This window comes from Aquarana catesbeiana, linkage group LG12, assembly GCF_042186555.1.
Source record: "Aquarana catesbeiana isolate 2022-GZ linkage group LG12, ASM4218655v1, whole genome shotgun sequence".
In the NCBI taxonomy this organism is placed as follows: Eukaryota; Metazoa; Chordata; class Amphibia; order Anura; family Ranidae; genus Aquarana; species Aquarana catesbeiana.
Genome location: NC_133335.1, coordinates 73,831,823 through 73,857,808, shown reverse-complemented (window position 1 = coordinate 73,857,808; position 25,986 = coordinate 73,831,823). Strand labels below are relative to the sequence as shown.

Sequence of the window (25,986 nt, the reverse complement as noted above, 5' to 3'; positions counted from 1 at the left end):
TTTTCTCATCAAAATTTACAACCATCACAAAAATTACAAAAAAACAAAAAAGACATTGAAGCCTTGATTTATCCCAGTACCAAATATATATAACAGGGAAATGGACAATGCCCATTAAAGTAGACAAAGTGCACTTCTCTAGGGGTGAAAATGTAGGGGGGGTGCATAATTATGTCTGGAGCTAAAAATGGCAACTGGTTAATCCCGTGGCTGGGGAAGGCTCAATTTGTTTGCGATAAAACTCTTTGGCTTGTCTGGGCCACTAAATGACCATTTCACGAAGAAAAGGATTGAATCCATGAAAGTGCGCCGCCTTCGTGTTCGATCCAGGCTCCATTAGTCCAAGCCCCAGCCTCTTGTCTATAGGATGCTTACAGGCCATCATCCCCCTAAGGATTAGCAGAGAAATGGACTGACTCTGCCCCCAAACAGCAGCCAGAAGAAAATTGGGGCTTTGTTTACAACAAAGTCTTTTTATTGTCCGTGTAATCCTTAAGAACTTGGCTACGGTTATGCGACTTGCATTCTACAGGTTACATTGCCATAGTTTAGGGGTTTGAGCTCCCCTGGGTGTCCATTTCTGTTTCAGAAGAGCTGGATTCTGAGTCTATATCCACAGTCTCACACCGGTGTTTCTCCCGAACTCTTTGCTGGATAAGCTGCAAGCGGCTGAGCAGAGACTGGTAGTCAAAATGCCCTCGCTTCTCGCCAAACGGATCCTAAAACCAGAAAAAAAAAAAAAAACTCATTTCAAACACTAATTTTCCAGAACACATAAGCCTAAGGAATCCTGTCAGAGAAATATGTAAGCTGCTCCTTATGAAAAAGCCAGCTGCCTGGCTGTTATGTTGCGTCACAGCTAGGGAAGGCATAGTGGCTACATAGGAGATTTACTAAAACTGGTGCACACAGAATCTGCTGCAGCTCTTCATGGTAGCCAATCAGCTTCTAACTTCAGCTTGGTTCAATTAACCACTTTAAGACCAGCCTCGTTTTGGATTTTAGGCGTTTACATGTTTAAAACAGGTTTTTCTGCTAGAAAATTACTTAGAACCCCCAAACATTATATATTGTTTTTTTTCTAACACCCTAGAGAATACAATGGCGGTCATTGCAATACTTTTTTTTGCACCGTATTTGCGCAGCGGTCTTATAAGCGCACTTTTTTGGGAAAAAATTCACTTTTTTGAATAAAAAAACAACAGTAAAGTTATCCCAATTTTTTTTTATATTGTGAAATATAATGTTACGCCAAGTTAATTGATACCCAACATGTCATGCTTGAAAATTGCGCCCGCTCGTGGAATGGCGTCAAACTTTTACCCTCAAAAATCTCCATAGGCGACGTTTAAAAAATTCTACAGGTTGCATATTTTGCGCTATAGAGGAGGTCTAGGGCTAGAATTATTGCTCTCGCTCTACCGGTCGCTGTGATACCTCGCATGTGTGGTTTGACCACCGTTTTCATATGCGGGCGCTACTCGCGTATGCGTTCGCTTCTGCGTGCGAGCTCGTCGGGACAGGGGGGTTTTAAACTTTTTTTTTTTATTTATTTTACAATATTTTATTAATTTTTACACTGTTTAAAAAAAAAAAAAAAAATTGTGTCACTTTTATTCCTATTACATGGAATGTAAACATCCCTTGTAATAGAAAAAAGCATGGCAGGACCTCTTAAATATGAGATCTGGGGTCAAAAAGACCTCAGATCTCATATTTACACTAAAATGCAATAAAAAAAAAAAAAAAAAAAAAAAAAAAGTCATTTAGAAAAATTACATTTGAAAAAATATATGCCTTTAAGAGGCGTGGACGGAAGTGACGTTTTGACGTCGCTTCCGCCCAGCAGTGTCATGGAGACGAGTGAGCGCCATCTTGGCCTCACTCGTCTCCAGACACACCAGAGAACAGGACGCGATCGCCTCCGCCGCTACCGACGGCTCCGGTAAGTGGCGGAGGGCACCGGATCGCGGCGGGAGGGGGGGGGCCCTCTCCCGCCACCGATAAAAGTGATCTCGCTGCGAATTCGCCACAGGGACCACTTTTATCTGAAGCCGGCCGCCGCACGAAAACGGGGATACCGGGGTTATGGCAGCTAGCTGCTGCCATAACAACGATATCCCCGTTCAAACTTACGTACATAGTCGTGCGGCGGTCGGGAAGTGGTTAAAGGAGTTATAAAGGTATAAGGTTTTTTATCTTAATGCATCAAGATAAAAAGCCTTCTGTGTGCAGCAGCCCCCCTCAGACTTACCTGAGCCCCATCTCTATCCAGCGATGTCCATGAGAGCCTCGTCAATCCAGGACTCTCCCTCCTGATTGGCTGAGACAAAGCAGTGGCGCCATTGCCTCCCGGTGCTGTCAAACTCAATTAGCCAACCAGGAGGGGGCAAGGCCGAAACAGGTCTGTGTCTGAATGGATACACAGACTTGCAGCTCGGCTCAGGTGCCCCCATAACAAGCTGCTTGCTGTGGGGGCACTCAACAGGAGGGAGGGGCCAGGAGCTCCAGCCAAGGACCCGAGAAGAGGAGGATCTGGGCTGCTCTGTAAAAAAATCAACTGCACAGAGCAGGTAAATATATGTTTGTTATTTTAATATATATATATATATATATATATATATATATATATATATATATATATATATATATATATATATATATATATATATATATATATATATATATATATATATATATATATATATATATATATAAAAAAAGGAGACTTTACAATCACTTTAAGCTTTGTGTGTGAGTGTGTGTGTGAGTAATTGAGCAGAAGCACAGCTGGCCGAATGCTCTCACCTGACAGGCAGGAGTCTGCCTGTCAGTTTTACATGCAATCCTGGTGCATCAGATTGTGTGCAATACACCCCCCCCCCGCTGTCAGGACCTGGCAGTGAAAGGGTTAAGATTACATTTTCTCTGTACAAGTTCAGAAAAGTTAAACCTTCCTCAGCAGCTCTGAAAGTATTGCAGAAAAAGCTGTTGCAGCTGTGAAACTTAATTCCCCCAACATGACAGCAGAGGGCATCAGTTATAGTCCTATAGCACCTCCGAAACCACATACAGGTTGATTAGTGCTCCCTGCAAGACTGGTCAAAAATTTCATCACGTTAGGTCTCCACATTTTCCCATGGGTGCACTCTACAGCCCTTGATGAAATATGTGAACAGCTGAACTACCCGGATCAGTGAAGATGCAGGAAATTCACCCACACAAAACATGCAGCATTCACAAATCTTTAAAAGCAAGGTGTCAAGATTGACATCAATGCTTTAGTTCCAGGACGGTGTCTCAATCTGCCAATCAGGAGGACTGTGTACCAAGTCAGGGGCTAGTCTGGGCCTGTGGACTGTAGCCTGGCACTATAGATCCTCTGTAGCTCCTATTGGTAGATTTTGGTCAAACAGATATCAGCTTGTCCCAAGAAGTATTACGCTTTATTGTACATAAACCAACTGAGATGTCAACAAATAGTAAACACGGAGAGCTCCAATTCTCTTCATTGGTTTAGGCTCCCTTCACACTAGTGTGACTTGCCATGCAACTTTGGACACAGTCGCATGACAAGTCGCAGCCCATTGACTTCAAAGGCACCCGTTTCATTCTGGGTGACAAAGTCGCAGCAACTTTGAAAAGGTTCCTGCACTACTTTGATGCAACTTGACTGCCAGAGAGTGTAAAGTCACACTCAAAATTGCTCAACTTTGGTGTCGCACTAGTGTGAATGGAGCTTTAACCACCAAGTAATTAAACAGATACATTTGCGCTTGCCATAAACAACCCCCAATTCATTACCTGCATGCTCTGTCCTTGTAGATGAAATCTGTCTTTGCAAACTGCTTCATAAAAATCATAATATTCCAAAAACGATTTCTCCATAACGGTCCTGCAAGAAACACAGAGATGGTTACCAAATGAATGCTATCTCCTGCCAATGGCATCATCACACCTTGATCATATTCTTTTCATTATCCTGGGTGGATGGGACTAAGATTAGAAGCAGAGACTTGTCTGAAGACGGGAGAATGGGGGATGGATGGGAGATGGATGAGAGATGGGACATGCCAAGAATTGCAGTTAGCCTGGAGGGTCTAACCAGTGCAATCAGCAAAGCCAGACACCTGAGCAAAAGGTAGGAGCAAACCCAAAATCCATTTAAAGATACGTTCACCTTTGTAACATGTTACACATTATACCTGTATTTAGGGTGTAATAATAATAATAATAATAATAATGCACTTGCCACCACCCCCAATCCCTCATTGTGGTAACGGGCGGGGGATCCTCTCCCCACACCCACTGTCACAATTTGAAAACAGTGGGGCTGTTTGGGACACTGCCATGTCGTTCATTCACAAAGTTCTGTGAATGATTGAACAAGTACTGTCTGCCTCTGTGACAGACTGCTTGTAGTTCACCCGTGGTCTGCTGATTGTGGGTGCAATGATTTACAGGCTGCAGTGAAAAAAAAAAAAAAAAAAAGATGCAATATTTTCTATTTTATATAGTGATACAAAATATTAAAGCAAATAAGTCCTTGGAAATCTAAATAGATCCAAATACTGGAATTATAAAGTGCTTAAGTGCACTGTGCAAAGCCCAAATTGATCCAATTTACAGGTGCTCCACACTCCATGCGATTCAGTATGCTGTGAAAATGATGCGATAATCAGACGCTGTGTTCTCACTCAGGTGCTCCCCCCCCCATGTAATGAAGGCTCACCTTAAGATGTGCGACCTTGCTGTTAGGCTTGGTCAATACACGCTTTGGAACCACTAGAGGGTTCAACAGTGCGTCCGGGATCCTGGATCAATCGCCCATGTGCCTCAGTAAATCAATAAAAAAAAGGATCTCATAGTGTAATATGCTTATGCAATTTTTTGAACCAAAAAATAAACCGATCCCACACAGGGTACTCACAATATCCAGGCACTTCAGTGCGCCATTCTATATCAAGCAAAAAACGAATGGTGGAAACCGGGCGGTAACGGGATGGTATGCTGATCGTTCCTAACAGCTGATATGCTAAGCGTGCCATCCTGTCCCCTTCCCCTACATGTGTCGATACAAAGGAATTTCGTATTTTCCTCAGGGGGTGATGTGATTGGAAGCATACCATTCCCTTGTATCGACACATGTAGGGGAAGGGGAAAGGACGGCACGCTTAGCAGATCAGCTGTTAGGAACGATCAGCATACCATCCCGTTACCGGCCGGTTTCCACCATTCGTTTTTTGCTTGATGTAGAATGGCGCACTGAAGCGCCTGGATATCGTGAGTACTCTGTGTGGGATCGGTTTATTTTTTGGTTCAAAAAATTGCATAAGCATATTACACTAAGAGATCCTTTTTTCATTGATTTACTGAGGCACATGGGCGATTGATCCAGGATCCCGGACGCACTGTTGAACCCTCTAGTGGTTCCAAAGCGTGTATTGACCAAGCTTAACAGCAAGGTCACACACCTTAAGGTGAGCCTTCATTACATGGGGGGGGGGGGGAGCACCTGAGTGAGAACACAGCTTCTGATTATCGCATCATTTTCACAGCATACTGAATCGCATGGAGTGTGGAGCACCTGTAAATTGGATCAATTTGAACTTTGCACAGTGCACTTAAGCACTTTTTTATAATTCCAGTATTTGGATCTATTTAGATTTCCACGGACTTATTTGCTTTAATATTTTTTATCACTATATAAATGCACATTGTCACTTTATTATTTGGCTATTAAGCATGTGTCTTTTTATATATTTTTCATCATATATTTTATACATTTATTATTACCACGGTGTAGAGGATATATTTTTACCTGTTCAGAGGCTTTTTGCTTATACCTTTGATCGCGCATCATTTTTAATGCGATTTTAGTACTTTTACATGGTTTGAGACATGTTTACTACTTGCAGCTGATTCAAAGAGGATCTATTGGTTTATTATTGTTAGTGGAGGCTCACAGGACGTTCTATATAATTTTATTTCTTTTAAACAATGAACTTGTCCTTCTAGGAAACTCACTTGAGATGCACTATATTGGCCCCTTCCAGTTCCAACATGACTGCGCACGAGTGCACAAAGCAAAGTCCATAATGCCATGGATGAGGGAGTTTGGGGTGGAGAAACTTGGACGGGTCTACACAGATTCCTGACCTAAGCCCAATAGAACACCTTTGGGATGAATTAGAGTGAAGACCGTCAGCCAGGCCTTCTCATCCACATCAGTGCCTGACCTCATAAATGCGCTTCTGGAAGAATGGTCAAACGTTCCTATAGACAGACTCCTAAACCTTGTGTAATGCTTGACCATTCTTCCAGAAGCGCATTTATGAGGTCAGGCTCTGATATAGATGAGAAGGCCTGGCTCGCAGTCTCCGTTCTAATTCATCCCAAAGGCATTCTATTGGGTTGAGGTCAGGACTCTGTGCAGGCCAGACAGGTTCCTCCACTCCAAACTTGCTCATCCATGTCTTTATGGACCTTGCTTTGTGCACTGGTCCAAATCATTTGGTGGAAGGGGGATTATGGTGTGGGGTTGTTTTTCAGGGTTGAGCTTGGCCCCTTAGTTCCAGTGGAGGGAACTCTTAAGATGTCAACATACCAAGACATTGTGGACGATTTCATGCTTCCAACTTTGTGGGAACAGTTTTTGGATGGCCCCTTCCTGTTATAACATGACTGCGCACCACTGCACAAAGAAAGGTCCATAAAGACATGGATGAGCGAGTTTGGGGTGGAGGAACTTGACTGGCCTGCCCAGAGTCCTGACCTCAACCCGACAGAACACCTTTGGAATAATTTAGAGCGGAGACTGTGAGCCGGGCCTTCTCGTCCAAAATCAGTGCCTGACCTTACAAAAGCACTTCTGGAAGAATGGTCAAACATTCCCATAGACACACTCCTAAACCTTGCGGACAGCCTTCCCAGAAGAGTTGAAGCTGCAAAGGGTGGGCCAACTCAATATTGAACCCTACGGACTAAGACTGAGGTGCCATTAAAGTTCATGTAAAGGCAGGCGTCCCAATACTTTTGGTAATATAGTGTATGTTAAAATGGAAAAAGGTGAGTAAAGAATCAAAAACAAGAAAACAGGGCCAAGTAAATGTAAGCGAGTAAATGTGAGTGTGTCCCTCTTATGCTACAAAGGTGGCAGAGGGTGGAGCACATATGCTGCAGCAGAAATGCTTTACATCGCAGCATGGCACAAATTTGCCCCGTGCCACTGCTGGCTTAACAGGACCCATTCAACTGCATGGGGATGCCCTGCAACCATGTGCATTGTCCTAGTGCCAGGTTTAAGGGAGTTAAACCAGGTGGCAAAGAGGCAATACCTCCTCACTGCCTGCCAAATGTCCTCTGAAGAGCAATCCAAATGTGGATTGCTTTTCAGAGAGCACCACTAGCACCTACTATTACTTACAGAGATAACATCACCTCCTTTTCAAGGTAGAATAGGGTGACATTCATACCCAACCAACACATCAAAATTCTTCAACATAAACTAAAGGCAGTCATGTTTATATTGGATTCAAACAGAGACAGGGCGGATTGCCCTATAGCCCCTACTCTTTCAGACTCTACCATACACTACTCCAAGGCACCCAGAAAAGATTTCCTGTAGGAGAAAAACCTCAGGGGAAGTAATGAAGAGTATCACAGAAAAGGGACAGGCAGTTCTACATTCTCAGGCCATCCGAGGAAAGCAGAACATACACAGACTCCCCTTTGACCAGTCTCAGGTCTGCAGAACTCCTCTGGCCTACACTACATGACTGCTGATCAGGAAGGCCTTGGTGGACAAACATGATTCTATCTATAATATTCAGGAGTTCTCCTTTAAAATAAAGACCTATTATGGCAGCGGAACCCTTACCAGTCAATTGATTACCAGGAGCATTATACCATACAACATACTTCCTCTCCGGAGTCGGGTCACCCCCCTCTTAGCCACAAGCCAAACCTGTGACCTGGTTGAAGTGTTTATGGGGAGGGAATATTCCAGTTTGCTTTATACAAGCTGAAATGTTGAGAGGGTCCGGGAATACATAATACCATATCAAATCACCCATGACACCCCCCCTCCCCCCCCCCCCGCTACCTCCGCTCATCAAATTCTGGTCCTCTGTGTGTCCTCTACTCACCTACACTCAATGGGAGAGGAGCCTTCTCCTGCTAAGCTCCAAAACTCTGGAATTCACTAAGAACATCAGAGAGTCGTCTTCTCCAAACTAATTCAAATCAAATCTAAAACATTTTTCTTTAGACAAGCTTTTATTTAATTGTCCCTTTTCCCTTATGTTATCCTGTGTATTCCTTGTGTTTTCCTTGTAAAGCGCTTTGAGAAGCCACCTTTAAAAATGCGCTACATAAAATAAAGTTTATTATTATTTATATTAAACGCACTAAAAGGAACACACCTGCGTTTCAGCACAACACACAATATAAAGGCACTACCGTGCACTGTGGTGCCTCTACATCTGGATTAACCAGCCTGGACTGCATTTGCTGTGCCCAGTCCCGGAAGCCAAGTGACCGCTTCCTCCTCCCCGCCAAGCAGGGGGCACAGAGTCTCCGCACGCTTCACAGTCCCCGGGCAGGCCGAAGGAGCAACAACCCCAGTGGTCATGGCCCACAGAAAGCAACAGCTATGCAGCCGCCTCCAACTCAGTAATGACAATATTGTGCTGGGCCAGGAGAAGGTAACAAAAAAAAGACTACAAGTCCCCAGGACAATCCCTGAGAAACAGAGCTTCCCAAAACATCTTAACAACCCCCCCCCCCCCCCCCCCCCCCCCCCAGGGACTGGTCTTGTGCAGGGAGGTTTAGGTGAGTATCTCCTTTCTCCAATCCCCTAGACCAGGGGGGTCTCAAACTGGCGGCCCTCCAGCTGTCGCAAAAACTACAAGTCCCATCATGCCTCTGCCTTTGGCAGTCATGCTTGTAACTCTCAGCCTTGCAATGCCTCATGGGACTTGTAGTTTTGCAACAGCTGGAGGGCCGCAGTTTGAGACCCTTGATCTAGACAAATACAAGTAGTTAACCCTTGAAAAAACTTTTTTTTTTCTACCCAGAGTTGGCTTTTACACACAACACCCGTTAATGACCCCCAACACACCAGAGAGATGGGAACGGCCCTTAGAATGTAAGCACTTTGGAGCATGTACTGCATGTTTCTCTTTGATTTGTTCTGTTGGAAAACTGTTTGAATCAAACTAGTGAGCAAAATGTTTTACAGCGTATCTATCACATGGTAGTAAGTAAATATTAGCCACTTACACAAGAATAGTTTGCAATTCGTTGTGCACGCAAAGAAAACCAGTTTACACAGAATGCAATGCAGTCTCGATCTGGTTGTTATCAGCAAGAAAACCCAAATACTGTAAAGCACACACGCACGGTAAAATAAAGTATTGAACACGTCACCATTTTTCTACATAAATGTCATTTTAACCACTTCAGCTTCGGAAGGATTTACCCACTTCCTGACCAGGCCATTTTTTGTGATACGGCACTCCGTCGCTTTACCTGACAATTGCGCAGTCGTGCGTCGCTGTACCCAAATAAAATTTATAGGGTTTGTTTTTTTACCCACAAATGGAGCTTTTCTTTTGGTGGTATTTGATCACCTCTGCGGTTTTTATTTTTTGCGCAATAAACAAAAAAAGACAATTTTGAAAAAAAAAAAAAAAAAAGAAGGATGGATGTCTTCATCAGTTTAGGCCACTAAAAAAAAAAAAAAAAAAAAAAAAAAAAAAAAATCACAATAAGTGTATATTGATTGGGTTGCCGCAAAAGTTATAGTGTCTACAAACTATGTGATAGATTTTTGGACTTTTTTTTTTTTTTGTGAAATTTTTTACTGGTAATGGCGGCAATCTTCAATTTGCAATTTTTAGCAGGACTGCGACATTGTAGCGGACAAATCTGACCCTAAGGGACACTTTTTGGGGACCAGTGACACCAATACAGTGATCATGCTAAAAAAAATGCACTGATTAATATATAAATGACACTGGCAGGGAAGGGGTTAACACCAGGGGCAATCAAGGGATTAACCGCTTGACATCCGCGCTATAGCCGAATGACGGCTACAGCGCGGACCTACATTCCCGGGAGGACGTCATATGACGTCCTCCCCTGTGCACGCTCCCTGCGCGCGCCCTGCAGGGCGCGCGCCGGGCGCGTTGTGATCACCGAGTCACTGAGACTCGGCTGATCACCGATCTGTGTAAGGGGCCGGTCCCGGCCCCTTACCATGTGATCAGCTGTCAGCCAATGACAGCTGATCACATGATGTAAACAAAAGATCGGTAATCGGTTTTTTTTTTTACTCACGCTGACAGCGCGAGTAGAAAAAAAAAGCCGATCACCGGATCGGATGTGAGGGACATCGGTCCCCAAGTGGAAGAGGCACATCTGCCTCATCAGTGCCCAATAAAAGTGCCACCTAATAGTGCCCACAGTGCCACCTAATAGTGCCCACAGTGCCACCTAACAGTGCCCACAGTGCCACCTAACAGTGCCCACAAGTACCACCTATCAGTGCCCACAAGTACCACCTATCAATGCCCACCTGTAGTGCCAATCAGTGCCACCTGCCAGTGCTGCCCATCACTGCCACCCATCAGTGCCCATCACTGCCACCCATCAGTGCCCATCACTGCCGCCTATCAGTGCCCATCACTGCCGCCTATCAGTGCCCATCACTGCCGCCTATCAGTGCCCATCACTGCCGCCTCATCAGCGTACATCAATGAAGGAAAAAAATTACCCGTTTAAAATTTTTTAAAACAAAATATAAAAAAATAAACTTTTTTTTTTTAAAAATTAAGTTTTTTACATTTTTTTAATAAAAAGTAAAAACCGCAGAGGTGATCAAATACCACCAAAAGAAAGCTCTATTTGTGGTGAAAAAATGATAAAAATTTCATTTGGGTACAATGTTGTATGACCGCGCAATTGTCATTCAAAGTGCGTCAGCGCCGAAAGCTGAAAATTGGTCTGGATAGGAGGGGGGTTTAAGTGCCCGGTAAGCAAGTGGTTAAATGTGTTCCCTGGGAGGGGCTTGCTAACTGTGGGGGGACGGATACACTGGAGGAAAAGAGATATCGTGATTCAGCTTAGCTGAAACACCATCTCTCTCTTTTCCTCCTTGACAGAGCAGCAGTGTGCTTTGTTTACATCGGCACACCACTGCTCCGGTTCTCTTCTGAACTATCGACGGGTTGCATGAGCCATCGCGGCCGCCGGACCCCCTGATTGGCTCCCGCACCCCTGAAACCACGTGCACGAAATCACGTACAGGTACGTGATTTTGCGCAACCAGGCCGCCCTGCCACAGTAAATGTACGCGGAAGCAGTTAAAAAGGTGCTATTGACATGGAATTTTCACCACATGTCAGTAACAACACATGTAATCCATACATACAAAGAAACCAAAACAAATAAGTTCAGAAATGAAGTTATGTGTAATAAAATGGAATGACGGAGGGAAAAAATATTGAACACATTAAGAAAGGGAGGTGCAAAAAGGCATGGAAAACCAAGACACCAGCTGAAGTCTGTCAGTAATTAGAAAGCAATCCTGCCCTTTGTCAGTGCAAATTACTATCAGCTGGTTCAGTCTCAACTGATTGCCTATAAAAAGGTGTCTCATTACCACAAGGTGTCACACAAGAAACATCTCATGATGGGTAAAAGCAAAGAGCTCTCCCAAGACATTTGCAACCTTATTGTTGCAAAACATAGTGAAGACATTGGTTACAGAAGGATTTCTAAACTTCTGAAAGTTCCAGTGAGCACTGTTGGGGCCATAATCTGGAAGTGGAAAGAACATAATTTCACTATAAACTGGCCACGACCAGGTGCTCCTCACAAGATTTCTGACAGAAGAGTGAAATATTATCAGGAGAGTTGTCTAAGAGCCAAGGACCGCTTGTGGAGAGCTTCAGAAAGACCTGGAATTAGCAGGTACGATTGTATCAAAGAAAACAATAAGTAATGCACTCAACCGCCATGGCCTGTATGAATGCTCACCACGCAAGACTCCACTGCTGAAGAAAAAGCATGTTGAAGCTCATTTAAAAGTTTACTGCACAACATTTAGACAAGCCTGTGAAATACTGTTAGAATATAGTCTGATCAGATGAGACCAAAATTGAACTCTTCGGATGCCATAATACACATCATTTGGAGGTCAAATGGCACATCACCCTAAAAACACCCCCATACCAACGGTGAAGTTTGGAGGTGGGAACATCATGGTGTGGAGCTGTTTTTCAGCATACTGGTAAACTTCATGTTATTGAAGGAAGGATTAATGGAAAAATGTACCAAGACATTCATTGATAAAAATCTGTTGTCATCTACCAGGATGATGAAGATGAAACAAGGGTGAACATTTCAGCAAGATAATGATCCCAAACACAAAACCAAGAAAACTCTCAATTGGTTCCAAAAAAAGAAAATAAAGCTGCTAGAATGGCCCAGCCAATCACCTGACTTTAATCTAATAGAAAATCTATGGAAAGAACTAAAGCTCAGAGTTCATAGAACAGGTCCACAGAACCTTCAAGATATGAAGACTGTGTGGCAGAATGGGCCAAAATCACACCTGAGCAACGCATGTGACTAGTTTCTCCATAAAAGGGGGCATCTTGAAGCTGTCATTACCAACAAACGATTTTGTACCAAGTATTAAATACATTTCAGTGTTCAATACTTTTTCTCTGTGTCATTCCATTGTATTACACATGACTTCATTTCTGAAGTTATTTGTTTTGGTTTCTTTGTATGTATGGATTGCATGGGTTGTTACCGACATTTGGTGAACATTTCATGTCAATAGCTCCTTTAGAAATGTATATTACCTAGAAAAATGGTGACGTGTTCAATTCTTATTTTACCCGCTGTATATCAACTGGGCTGGATAGAAAACTTTTTGCCAAACAGCAACTGCATCCTGTCAGATGCAGTCACTGTTCGGGTATAACAGCCAGCAGTGGAGATTCCCTTATATACACTATTAGTTTAGATGGGGAAACAATTGATTTTCTCTTGTTCAGCCCACAGGCTAAGGACCCTCCCCTCTTGTGACAACACTAAGACCTGGTTACTGGACATCGAGGCATGTAGCACTGAAGGCACAGAGATGAAGTGTGAAAGGAAGTGAGTTCCATGCTCTCCCATACTAACAGGTACTAGGCATTTCACAAGGCTCCAGCAAAGGGGCAACTGGGGATTGTGGGATAAGTAAATAGCAGCAACCAATAGGTATTCCAATATAGTGGTAATAAAAGTGATAAATGCTCAAAGATACTACAAAAGTCCATGAATGCATATAGGAGTATTCTGCATAAGTGGCAACTCTCGCCAAGAGACAGCAATGATTTCTGTAACACAAGGGAAGACAACAGGGGGCGCCAACTAAGTGCAGTATTACAAGATACTTTATACAATTAAAAGACAATTGCCAACTCACTAGAATAAGAGCAGGGTGCGCTCATCATAAGTGGATACCGCTCTGGGATGGTCACCTGCCAGTGGATGCTTCTGTCTGCAATGGATCTTTCCTGCTGCTGTCAGCGGTGTGTGGGAATGCTGTAGAGGCAAACCAAGAAGTCCCAGAACCACTGTGAAGCACAGGAGCAGAAGGGCCATCACACGGGGGAGGACCTGCGGCCAAGAGGCGAGGCTACGCGTTTCTGAGAAATGGTCTTTTAATTTAAGTTATAAAAGTATCTTTTAAAACTTCACTTAGTTGGCATCCTCTGTTGTCTTCCAAAGGTGTTGGCATAAGGTACATTTCCTTTACTAGGCCAGGGGAAAAAGTTTGTTCACAACATAGGACTTACCGTAAGGCCTCTGGACACTGGCACTTGCCCTCCAGCATGTCACATACTGCCACTCTGATGGTCTCGTGACGAATGCACTCATTGTAGTTCTTGCTGTCTCCTGAGTGTCTCTCCTGGGGACGAGCATAGGGTGAGTATTACATAATAGGTTGTAAAGGACTAGATTCAGAGGTGAGAGCACAATAAACACCAATACCTGTTCAAAGCCAGGTTCATTGTGATAAGGATTCTCAGTCATCAGGGACTGGATAGAGATGAGCACTGAAGACAGGCTCTGAGCTGGACTCCATGCAGGTCCTGTCCATGTACTGGTATTGGAAGAAAAAAAAAAAATAGCAATGATCAACGTCCTGCAACTCAAACTACTGCGAACCTCAGTTTTATAGAAAAAGTTTCAGGTTATTTCCTCTAATTGTTCTCCATGAGTCACTCGGTACTTATCCGCTTCAATGATCGTAAAATACAAACTGAAAAAAACCCCCCAGCATTCAGACACAGGATTTTTAACCAAAGGGAAGGATACATTTTTCCACCACCAGCACTGCTATACTGCTATCTAGAATGGCTAAAGTGCAACTGTCAACAGAGCAAGAGTGCAAGTATTTAAACATCAGCTCTGCTGAGACCCCGACTCCTCCGATCCTCTTCCCATAACTTGGCACCCATCAAGGAGCTCCGCACCCATCCTGCTGGCAGATGCTAGTATCCTGCGTTCTGCTGGTCTGAACTGAGATCAGCACACTATCCCTTGATCCCTTTGTTTTCCCAACATACATAGTCAGACAATCTGATCAGTTCTATAGGAGAGACCACAAAAGTTAACTTGATGCCAGGCCCCTAAAGAAGCTTTGTCAGGGCCCATCACACCTGTTGCAGTGCGTTTACCTGTACACATATTGAATTGGCGTGCCAAACACACCGCGATCGATCTTTAATCGTACCTGAAGAATTTTTCTTTTTTTTCCTTCACAAAACGCGTTACAATGTGTTGTGGTAGTGTATTGGGGTGCCACCCAAAATGAATGGCACTGCAGCACATCAACACACATCACATATGTTACCAACCTTTACCACAATGCAGTGGTGATGACCGGCCCTCAGACAGCAGGTTTTAAGGATATTAAGAATAATTCATTTAATAATGATTTCATGTATATGCATAATGAGGCCTTTGGGTTATACAATATGGCTATTTAAATGGTTTCTCATATGCCTGGTAGTGAACTGCCACTTACAGTGATTGTAAATGCTTGATTTTCTTAAAAATTAAATTAACAAAGATGTTATACTTACCAGCCCCGATTCTTCTCTTCTCAAGTTCCCCGCCGACACTCCTGGCTCCCTCCCCCTCGAGTGCCCCAATAGCAAGCCGTTTTCTATGGGGCACTTGTGTGTGCGCTCCCAAGCCCTGCTCCCCCTCACTGGTTGTGATTGGTCGACAGCAGCAGGAGCCAATGACTTTCACTGCTGTCTCTGAGCTAATAAAGAGGGAGAGAGCCTCTGATCTCATGCACATTGTTGGATCGAGATCGGGCTCAGGTAAGTATATGGTGAACTGGGAGGGGGGGTGGGGGGCGCTAATACAGAGAATGCATTAGGGTAAAATACCCTCTGCTTTTAGAACTACTTTAAGCAGCAACCCGACTACTAAAATGTATGGGTGAACTTAAAAGAAGTACAGCCAAAGCTCATTTGGCTATGCTCCTGCTATGGATCACAGGAGTGGAGTTCGTTCTGCACTCCTGTGACCCGTTTTCAGCAGACACCGGGCTGAAGTCTGCTGATATCACAGAGCTGGTCCAGGCTCAGGCAAGAACGGGACAATGGAGTCGGGATCCACCCACATGCCTGGACCGGCACCCAGCTCAGCCTCTCAGCGAGCCGCCCGCTCCCGTCCCCTCCATAGCCCAGAGCTCCAGTGAGTAAGGGGGGGGGGGGGCAGAGAAGAAAGCGGTGACTGACAGTCACCAGCCCTCTGCTCACGGAGCCCTGAGAACTGAACAATCGGTGGTGTTAAGAGGCGGCGAGGGACCGATGCTGCATCCACCTAGGTAAGTATGATTCTGAAAAAAAAATCCCATACATCTCTTTTAATCTCATGCTCCTAAGCGACAAAAATCAGCACAAGGGACATGACTTACTATTAATGCACTGTGTCCTTTCTGCTGCTGGCTCCTGATTTTCCTCCATCAATCCCCCTCCAACCCCTGCCACTGTAATCTTATAGTGTGGACAGGGGGTTAACAGAACTGAGGGATCTGTCATTTGTACTCCTTGAAAGTGCCTGAACAATGCCCACCCTTTCTGCCCAGCAAATCCAGGCAGGGGGAGGGAATTGATGGAAGAAAATTTAAAGGAAACATCAAAATAATAGTAAGTCATGTCCCTTGTGCTGATTTTTGTGCTTTTAACTACACTTAGGCTGTAACCCCCTAGCAGCCAGTCACTTCATTTGCAGCACTTAGCACTTGCAGCATAGCAAATAGGTGTCTGTCAACCAGTGCTTAAATCGCATAGTAGCACAAGCTTAAAGTTGCTTGTGTAGTTTAGCACAGAAATACACAATGTGCTATAGCTTGTGACTTCCAGCAATATATATTTAAATGTGATAATTAAAAATGAAGTCCATTCAAATTAATTATGGCAATGCTGCGTGGAATTTTGTTAGTTATACCATAGTTTAGTATTCCTTAACCCCTTCACGCTGACGTCACACAAACATGCGGCCACACAGCACTGGGATTTTTGCCATGGGGCCGCATATTTGCTTTAGCTCCCTTTGTGCTGGGAGTGCGCCACACAGTGCGCGCCTAGAGAGATTGGGGTCTCACTGTGAGCCACAGGCCCCGTACTAACGATCAAGACCCGGAACTCGAGATTCCGGGTCACCTGATCACTGTGATATCTTCTCATTGGCTATCACAGCGATCAGGCAATGTGAAGCCCGCCTCTGTGTTTTGTTTTTTTGTGAATGGAGGAGAGAGATACATTGTATCACTCGCACTCCTTGTGCAGAAAAAAAAAAAAACCTGTGCATAAAAAATAAATAAATAAATAGATGAAAGAATAATAAAAAAATAAAATGTCAGTGTATTTTAGGTAGGATAAAAAAAAAAAAAAAAAGGAAGCAAAATGCCCACTATTGTTTTGGGCTGTACTACGAGGACTTACAACACCTAACATACACATATATGGTATCCCTGCGATCGTCAGGAGCAGAATTTATTTCGGGTTGTTCTTTGGTGGTAGGTTATGGTAGTTCCAAGAAATATACAGCTAAATTTATTTTTTTTTAATTTTTTGGGTCAGTATTCATTCGATAAAAAAAAAAAAAAAGCATGAGATATCCATTACCATTAACAACCAAATAAAAGCCCAATTTGTCCTGAAAAAAAAACAAACAAAAAACAAGGTATAATCCACCTGGATGCACAAAGTAGTTGCGACGTTATGTACAGTTTTACTAACACATGTTAACGTCACAAAATTGGGCTTAGGCATTTAGATTTGTTTTACCCTTAGGCACAAAGGGGTTAAACAATGGTACCGGTGTCCTGCAGTCCTGAGCTTTAATCTGCCTATGGGCATAAAAATCTAGTTGTGAAGACTGGTCACCACTGCATCCTCTGCAAGCCCAATGTGACCCGCCCCCTGGTACTCCTGCACAGGTGGCACTATTGCAATCATATCAGAACTGACAGGAGTGGGTGGAGCTGCTGCCAGCATTCTCCAGTCTCTGCCCGCCAAGCTCTTCCATTCCATTGGCAATAGTGAAAATAGTTGTGCTCAGAGATCAGCTTTAAACCTACAGTGAAGGAAATGACATGAATATGCTCACCCAAGGATACTAAGGCAGACTTTGCCATTTCGGTAAAAGTTTGGGTTAAACCTCACAGTGCTGTTGCCCGTTGTCATCAGTTTTACTCGTGGTGGATGAATCGGGTAATCTGGAGGACATCGGAACAAGAATAAGAAGAACCCTCCTTCATATGGGGTGTCAAATGGACCAGTTATGAGTGCATGGATCTGCAAAACAAGAAGGTTGCTACGTGACAAAGTACATACAATCTACAATTCATCGGCCATCTCAATAAAGCCAGCATTGCCTTATAACAGCTGGCAGCTCTGCTCTCTGTAGTCAGCACACTAATCTCACAGGATGCTCCATGCAGCTCTATACCTTTTATTGTAACTAGGGGGAAAAAATAAAAACCCCCCACAAAATTTACCTAACAGGGTAGTAAATACCAGCATATATAAAATCCCTCTTAAAGCTGAACTGTAACCAGCAAAGCAGACACAGCAGTAAGCAGCAACAGCGGTTTGTATTGAATAAAAAGTCAGTAGCTACAAATACTTCACCCAATCCAAATCTTTTTTTGACTTTGGGTGCAGGCGCCAGCTCCACAGCCAGTTTCCTACTGCGCATGCGCAAGCCGTGCATTGTGAATGGTCCTGCAGTCCCAGAATGCTTCAGGGGGAAGGGGGGGGGGGGGGGTCAACTTCCGCTCAGATCGCCAGGGATTTGGGGGGGTGTGTCAGGGGATGCAACCAGAACTTCTCCTTTTAGGTGATAAACAGAGATGAAACAAATCCCCCTACATAAGTTGTACCCGTTTATCTGCAGTCTTCTCTTCTCTGCATCTATTCAAATTTCCCAATATATAAAGCTTGTCTGAGCTGTCAGAAAAAGGGGGGCGGAGAGCTGGTTACACTCTGCAGAGGTCAGGAAAGAGAGTTGATTGGAGGGAAGAGACCAACCCCCCTCCACACAGGAACAGAGCTGAGGCTGTCAATCAGCTGGAGGTCCCTCCTCGTCACCATTTTTCTCTTAGTGTCAGGAAAATTTATCAGAAGTGATTAATGCTGATAGCAGAAGAACGCAGCAGACAGAAATTACACTTAGTGAGACAAGAGAGGGATATGCTTGTTCATATTTCATGTCTGAGGTTTACAACCACTTTAAGAGAGTCAAGGCTTTTGGCATGTTACTGCTGGAGCTACAACCAAGGCATACTTGACCTTTGTTTAAACATTGCTATATACATGCCCCACACTAGAAGCTTAGATACTTTAAATTTTGGTAAGCCATACATGATTTGGTTTGCTTTTCAGAGGCATTTGACAGGTGGTGATATGTCACCTCCTCAGCACCTAATTTATCCTATCGTTGTCATGCTACAGCTTCAAAATCATCTGCACTGAAAGCAGTTGCTGTGCGGCCCCATAGAACTTCATTAGTCGTGTGTGGCGGCAGCACTTCCCGCCAAAAGTGACATGCTGTATGTTAGTGTCCAGGCAGGTGGTCAAGTGGTGGTAAAACTGTGCCCCCCCCAAGTGTGAACGATGCCTAAAGCTCACTATACATGGATCGATTTTTTTTTTTAACAAAAAAAAAAAACAGAAAATACATGGATTGATATTTAACCCGTTCAGCAGGGACTGGCCGAAATGTGATTGAAACAGAAGTCGATCTACCGATAAACTTCTGCTCGATCAGCACTGTATGCTATAGAAGTCTCTCCGCTGCCAGAATACAAAGACACAACAGGGAAGATTCCCCCATCGACATATTCCACTGGTTGACCGAAAAAAGGGACCCATTTATGGAAAAGCTTAAAAGCAATTATAAAAGGAAACATTTTTTTTTTATTTTATTTTATAACCACTTCAATACAGATACTTATACACCTTCCTGTCCAGAGCAATTTTCAGCTGTCACACTTTGAATGGTAATTGCGCGGTCATGCGACGCTGTACCCAACATAGAGCTTTATTTTGGTGGTATTTGATCATCACTGTGGTTTTTATTTTTTGCGCTACAAATAAAAAGACCGAAGATTTTGAAAAAAAATAAAAGTTTTTCTTCCTTTCTGTTACAAAACTTTGTAAATAAGTATGTTTTCTCCTTCACTGTTGGGTACTGATGAGGCTGCACTGATGGTAGTGGCACACTGATGAGGTGGCACTTATAGGCAGCACTAATAAGCAGCACTGATGGGCACTCATAGGCGGCACTGATCAGGAGGCACTGGCAGGCATAGAGTGCCATCCCTAATGGGCACTGACTGGCATCCCTGGTGGGCTCTAGTGGGGTTACCTGGTGGTCATGGGTGGGCATCCTCGGGGGGGCTGCACTAATAATCAGCGCAGACTCCTCCTGTCAGGAGAGCAGCGGATCGCTGTATTTGCGTCTGTCAGTGCGAGTGGAGGAAAAGCCGATACAAGGCTTTGCCTGTTTACACTGTGATTGGACACAACTGATCACGTGGTAAAGAGCCTACATCAGAGGCTCTTTTTACCGAGATCGGAGATGCGGTGTGTCAGACTGACTTCCGCGGCTTATCCTGCTGGCCATTATATGACGCCGAGTCTGGATAACAGAACCACTTTCCAGCTGTCATTTTGCTATATGGCAGGTGGGAAGTGGTTAAAATAACAAACATCTCTATACTTACCTGGTATGTGCAAATTAATTGCAGGGAGCGGCCCAGATCCTCCTCTTCTCGGGTCCCCCCGCAGACGCTCCTGGCTCTTGCTCTCTGTCACGTGCCCCCATGAGAAGCCACTTCCCATGGGGACACTTGTGCATGCTCACTCCTGAGCCCTGCTGCTGCGTCCATTGACACAGACAGCAGGACTGGGCCCCGTGCCCCCATCACTGGCTTTGATTGACAGCAGCGGTGCTCCAGCAAAGCCAGTGAGACCCAGAAGTTAGGGGAGAGAGGCGCTGCAGACGTGTATGGAGCTGGATCAAATGAGGACTCAAGTAAGTATATAGGGGGTGAGGGGACACATTCGATGCCTAAACATTTTTTACCTTAATGCAAAGAATACATTAAAGGAACACTAAAGGTAATTTTTTTTATTTTAAATAACAAACATGTTATACTTACCTCCACTGTGCAGCTCGTTTTGCACAGAGTGGCCCCGAACCTCGTCTTCTGGGGTCCCTCGGCGGCTGTTTCAGCTCCTCCCCGCAAGAACTAATCACCACCATGCGAGCTCCCTCGCATGGTGGTGAGTTCTTGCGGGCGCGCTCCCGTGATACAGCCGGCGGCCATAGTCGCTGACTGTATCACTCGGCCCCGCCCCCCGGCGCGCCACGTCATTGGATGTGATTGACAGCAGCGCGAGCCAATGGCTGCACTGCTTTCAATCCAGCCACTCTAGTCAATCAGTGGTCAGGCTGATCAACGAAGAGGATGTTGGGGGCGAGCGGTGGACTTTCGAGGGCTCAGGTAAGTAAAACGGGGGGGGGGGGCGATATTGTCGGAAGTTTTTTCACCTTAATGCATAGAATGCATTAAGGTGAAAAAATTTTTACCTTTACAACCCCTTTTAGATAAAAAAACTGTTTAGGCTTTAGAACCACTTTAACAGCAACAAACTTGAATAAAATAAAAGAACCGTATTCCTTTTTAAAAGATCCGTCGTCATCTGGGATTCAATTATCTCTGGTCACCTGGTAGATCAATCAGCTCTAGAGTAACCCTTTAGAAAATAAGTCATGTCCAAACAAAGTGCTGTACCAGGAAACATTCCAGGCTCCGGTTTTACCGGTCTGAACAGGGGTTGCAGTGCTGAAACCTAGAAGACATGGAGAGTCCTTTACCTTTGTCATGTCATGTGGGTCAGGCACCACAAACATCCCAGGAGGAGGTTCTTTGTAGATGGACATGATATCCCTGAATGAAGAAAACATGACAGTTAGAGCACAATGATTCCACACCACACCCTGTACACAAGAAATGAAAGTGAAAGGGCCGGGCGTCTAGAAATACAGTTTCCTGGTTTAAGAAGCACAAAGAAATGGAATTCTCAGATGTGGCTGATTCTATTTAATGAACGGGGAAATGTCAGAACATAAAATAATTGACATATCCATGTGTGACTATCTGATCTGATCTACTTCTATGGAGGAGGAAGAAAATAAACTGACCGTGCTTTCACCCTCATTGTAGTTTCTTGTAATGAACATGACCGCTCCTTACAGCAGGCCTTCACCCTTAGGGGTCTTTCACACCAGAGGTGTTCTCTGAAGAACGATCCGCATTGAGATCGCTCTTCAGAAAGCATTTGACAGAAATGAGGTGCTGTATCCCTGGCAGCTTTAGCCCCTTGAAGCCTGCATTTCACACAGTTGCAGGGCTCTTGCAGCGTGACCCTATTCACTTGAATAGGTCATGTTCAGAAGATGCTAAACCGACAGGGGGTAGAATTCCTGCAGCCACCACAAAGTAAAGCATCACGACCCCCACCACTGCCCTTGCACCTAGTTCACATATATGCGGTGCGGGACACTGCATGCAATTCGAATAGGAACTGCACTGCATTCTTATTCCAATCACATGCAATGCCTGTGCGGTGAGATTTGATCCATTCATTTGTATGGCTCAAATCGCACTGCATCCGCACCAAAAAAGGTGCAGGACCTTCCCTACCTGCACTGAAAATCGGATCTCATGGGCGTTCACAACAATGTGATCTGATTCTGTCGCACTGCGATTTGCAAATTGTTCTGGGGTGTTGCGAGAAGAGGGGAGAGGGGGTTATATGAGGCAATGAGTGGGTAGGTTCATCTGCCTCCATCTCTAATGTATATGTTAAGAGAGGGGGGTTGTTCATTTAAAGCAGAGCTCCCCCAAAAAGGGGAAGCTCTGCTTATCTGCCTCCTCCCACCCCCCCTTCGGTGCCACATTTGGCACCTTGTGGGGGAAGGGGGAACGGGTACCTGGTTTTGACAGGTACCCGCTCCCACTTCCTGCTTAGTTTGCAGTGGCAAACTCAGACAGAAGATCTGCCCTCGCCGTAACCGGCCCATTGAAAGAACGCAAAGCGATTCCTGCATGCGCAGTAGGAAACCTTGCGGCCTTACTGACAGTTTCCTTTACCCAAGATGGTGGTGCCAGCACCCAAAAACTGATTCAAGAATCGGCTTGGGTGAGGACACCGCTTGATCCCTGGACAGGTAAGTTTCTTAAAAGTAAAAGCCAGCAGCTACAGTATTTGTAGCTGCTGACTAAATTTTTTGATGGCGGTGGTGGGGGGGGGTTTGGAGCAGGAAACGCACAGGATTCACTATGTTTCGCACAACGCATATATGTTAACTGAGACTAAAGGGGGGGTGGTAACGATTGAGGGGTGGTAAAAGCACAGTTCAACCAACAAGATTTACAGCCCACCAACCGCTAATTTAAATGAGCCCTAAAAAATTGATTTACACTTAGCTCCAACCTCTCCCTCAATTGGATAAAAACAGTATCAAAAACGGCAACATGGGGCAGCATCCGGAGTGTCAATAGGACACAATGGGGCTGATTTACAAAAGGCAAATAGACTGTGTGCTTTGCAATTGAAGTTGCATTCTGCAAGTGCAGTTACTCCAAAGCTTAGTATATAAGGGAAAGCTCAACCTGTTAAAAATAAATAAGGTGAAGCTCTGCTGACTTCCATCATCCAATCATGTGAAAGCAAAAATGCTGTTTTTATGTTCCTTACATGTGATTGGATACTTCTTGTACAGTGAAGTGTCACCTCATTTAATAAGCTCTGGAGTAACTGCACTTGCAGAGTACACAGTATTTGTCTTTAGTAAATCCCCCCCAAATATATCACCAGAAACATTCAAAAGCAATTATGATCTCCAGCAGCAGGTGTCCACATTACCATGGAAACCCCTACCCACAATACACTGAACAAGATATATTATAACCCCCTCCCCCCCATGTGAGCAAGAGAGGGTTATAACATGTCAATTTTTTTGCCCTCTGTGTCCCTTCACTTCCTGTCCCATAGCCACAATAGGAAGTGAGAGGAAATTCCTCCAAAGTGAAGGAACCCCGGGGGTGTCACCAGAACGAGTGTCCCCTTCAGATTTCTCATCTCTTCCTATTCCCAAAATGTGGGACTTTATTTTACTTAGTAATAATGACTAATAGAGAAGGGTGAATCTCCCTAACAGGGACACAAACAGTACTACAATGTTCTAATCCTTCTCCACACTATCAAAATCTGAAAAAAAGTTCTGCCTTTAGCTATACTTTACAATCCACTCTGGGTGTAATTTTAATCTTCCTCTCCTGTACCATCTAGCATTGTTCAGCCCACTTCTCGTACACAGGGCTGTCATGGGCCCACCCCCTGGGATTGTGTCCTGTCATCAGCCTGGGCCCACCCCTTGGGGTGTGTCCTGTCATCAGCCCGGGATCCCATTAGGGCCCACCCCCTGGGGTTGTGTCCTGTCATCAGCCTGGGCCCACCCCTTGGGGTGTGTCCTGTCATCAGCCTGGGCCCCCCCCTTTGGGGTGTGTCCTGTCATCAGCCTGGGCCCACCCCTTGGGGTGTGTCCTGTCATCAGCCTGGGCCCACCCCTTGGGGTGTGTCCTGTCATCAGCCTGGGCCCACCCCTTGGGGTGTGTCCTGTCATCAGCCCAGGCTCCCATTAGGGCCCACCCCCTGGGGTTGTGTCCTGTCATCAGCCCCGGCTCCCATTAGGGCCCACCCCCTGGGGTTGTGTCCTGTCATCAGCCTGGGCCCACCCCCTGGGGTTGTGTCTTGTCATCAGCCTGGGCCCACCCCTTGGGGTGTGTCTTGTCATCAGCCTGGGCCCACCCCTTGGGGTGTGTCTTGTCATCAGCCTGGGCCCACCCCTTGAGGTGTGTCCTGTCATCAGCCTGGGCCCACCCCTTGAGGTGTGTCCTGTCATCAGCCTGGGCCCACCCCTTGGGGTGTGTCCTGTCATCAGCCCGGGCTCCCATTAGGGCCCACCCCCTGGGGGTGTGTCCTGTCAGCCCGGGCTCCCATTAGGGCCCACCCCCTGGGGGTGTGTCCTGTCATCAGCCCGGGCTCCCATTAGGGCCCACCCCCTGGGGGTGTGTCCTGTCATCAGCCTGGGCCCACCCCTTGGGGTGTGTCCTGTCATCAGCCCGGGCTCCCATTAGGGCCCACCCCCTGGGGGTGTGTCCTGTCATCAGCCCGGGCTCCCATTAGGGCTCACCCCCTGGGGGTGTGTCCTGTCATCAGCCCGGGCTCCCATTAGGGCCCACCCCCTGGGGGTGTGTCCTGTCATCAGCCCGGGCTCCCATTAGGGAAGGGCAAACTGTGGCCCCAGGGCCACTGATAAGGCAGTACAGCTGGCCCTCCTGTACTGGGCCCGGGGCCCATCAGTCAGGTAAGCATTATGGGGCCCCCGTGATTTCTAACAGCAACCCTGTGTGGCCCTACAGCTGTTGTGGGACTACATGTCCCAAGAGGCACTGTAAGACTGACAGTTACAAGACTGACTCCCAGTGGCATGATGGGACTTGTAGTTCTACAACAGCTGGAGGGCTGCAGTTGCCCACCCCTGCATTAGAGGGAGGGCCGAGCCCAGGGGCGGCCAAACTGTTGTGGAACTACAAGTCCTATCACTCCTGGGAGTAACTGTCAGTCTTGCGAGGCCTCCTGGGACATGTAGTTCCACAACAGTTGGAAGGTGGCCGTTACCCTCCCCTGGCCAGATGTCTCCTGAAATAAAAAGGGATGTGTATACCACACTGGGGGGATCTGCCCGGCCTGGAGATGGTCTTTAGGATCCTGATAAAGTGCAGCAATTCGTCATCATCATCACCTGCTGCTCTCAGGCTGTCCATACATTATACAATCTGATTGTACGATCTCCTTTACTTCTACCATCATCTATACAGTGCATGAGCCTGTCTGATCGGCTACATAGCGATCAGATGGTTTCGTTGTGATCGCACAGTGTATGTCGCACTCCTGCCCCGGTGTGTCGGTGACATCTCCCCTCCCCCCGCTCACCGTTTGATCCGGAGCACACACTGGGCGGACGCCCTCTCGTTGTCCCAGTCGGCGCTGGCGGTCGGGTCCCACACCGAGGAGGCGGCCAGGTGGGAGGTCCCCGGGGGCTGCAGAGCGCTCAGGTGGGTCACCACTCCTCCGCCCACCGCTCCCGGGAGAATAATCGCTTCAGTCGCCGGACTCTCCGCCATTCCGCCTCACACTCGCTTCCGGGATTCCGGAGCACAGAGAAGACCGGCCAGAGCGACCCTCAGTGTCATAGAAACACCGGCCAGACAATCTGTTTACTTCCGCCGGAAGTGGGTTACTGAGCAGCCAGTAGACA

At 45.7% G+C, this 25,986-nt stretch overlaps 1 protein-coding gene across 1 annotated transcript; it reads right to left on the bottom strand.

Annotated features, from left to right (window-relative positions):
- On the bottom strand, positions 1-25,986 carry UBE2Z (ubiquitin conjugating enzyme E2 Z). Its single transcript, XM_073608047.1, has 7 exons — positions 25,662-25,986; positions 21,475-21,547; positions 17,698-17,885; positions 14,056-14,167; positions 13,860-13,972; positions 3,805-3,895; positions 1-719 (listed from the first exon to the last, which is right to left on the bottom strand). Exons 1-7 carry the CDS (start codon positions 25,850-25,852, stop codon positions 549-551), a joined length of 939 nt encoding a protein of 312 aa, XP_073464148.1. The 5' UTR covers positions 25,853-25,986; the 3' UTR covers positions 1-548.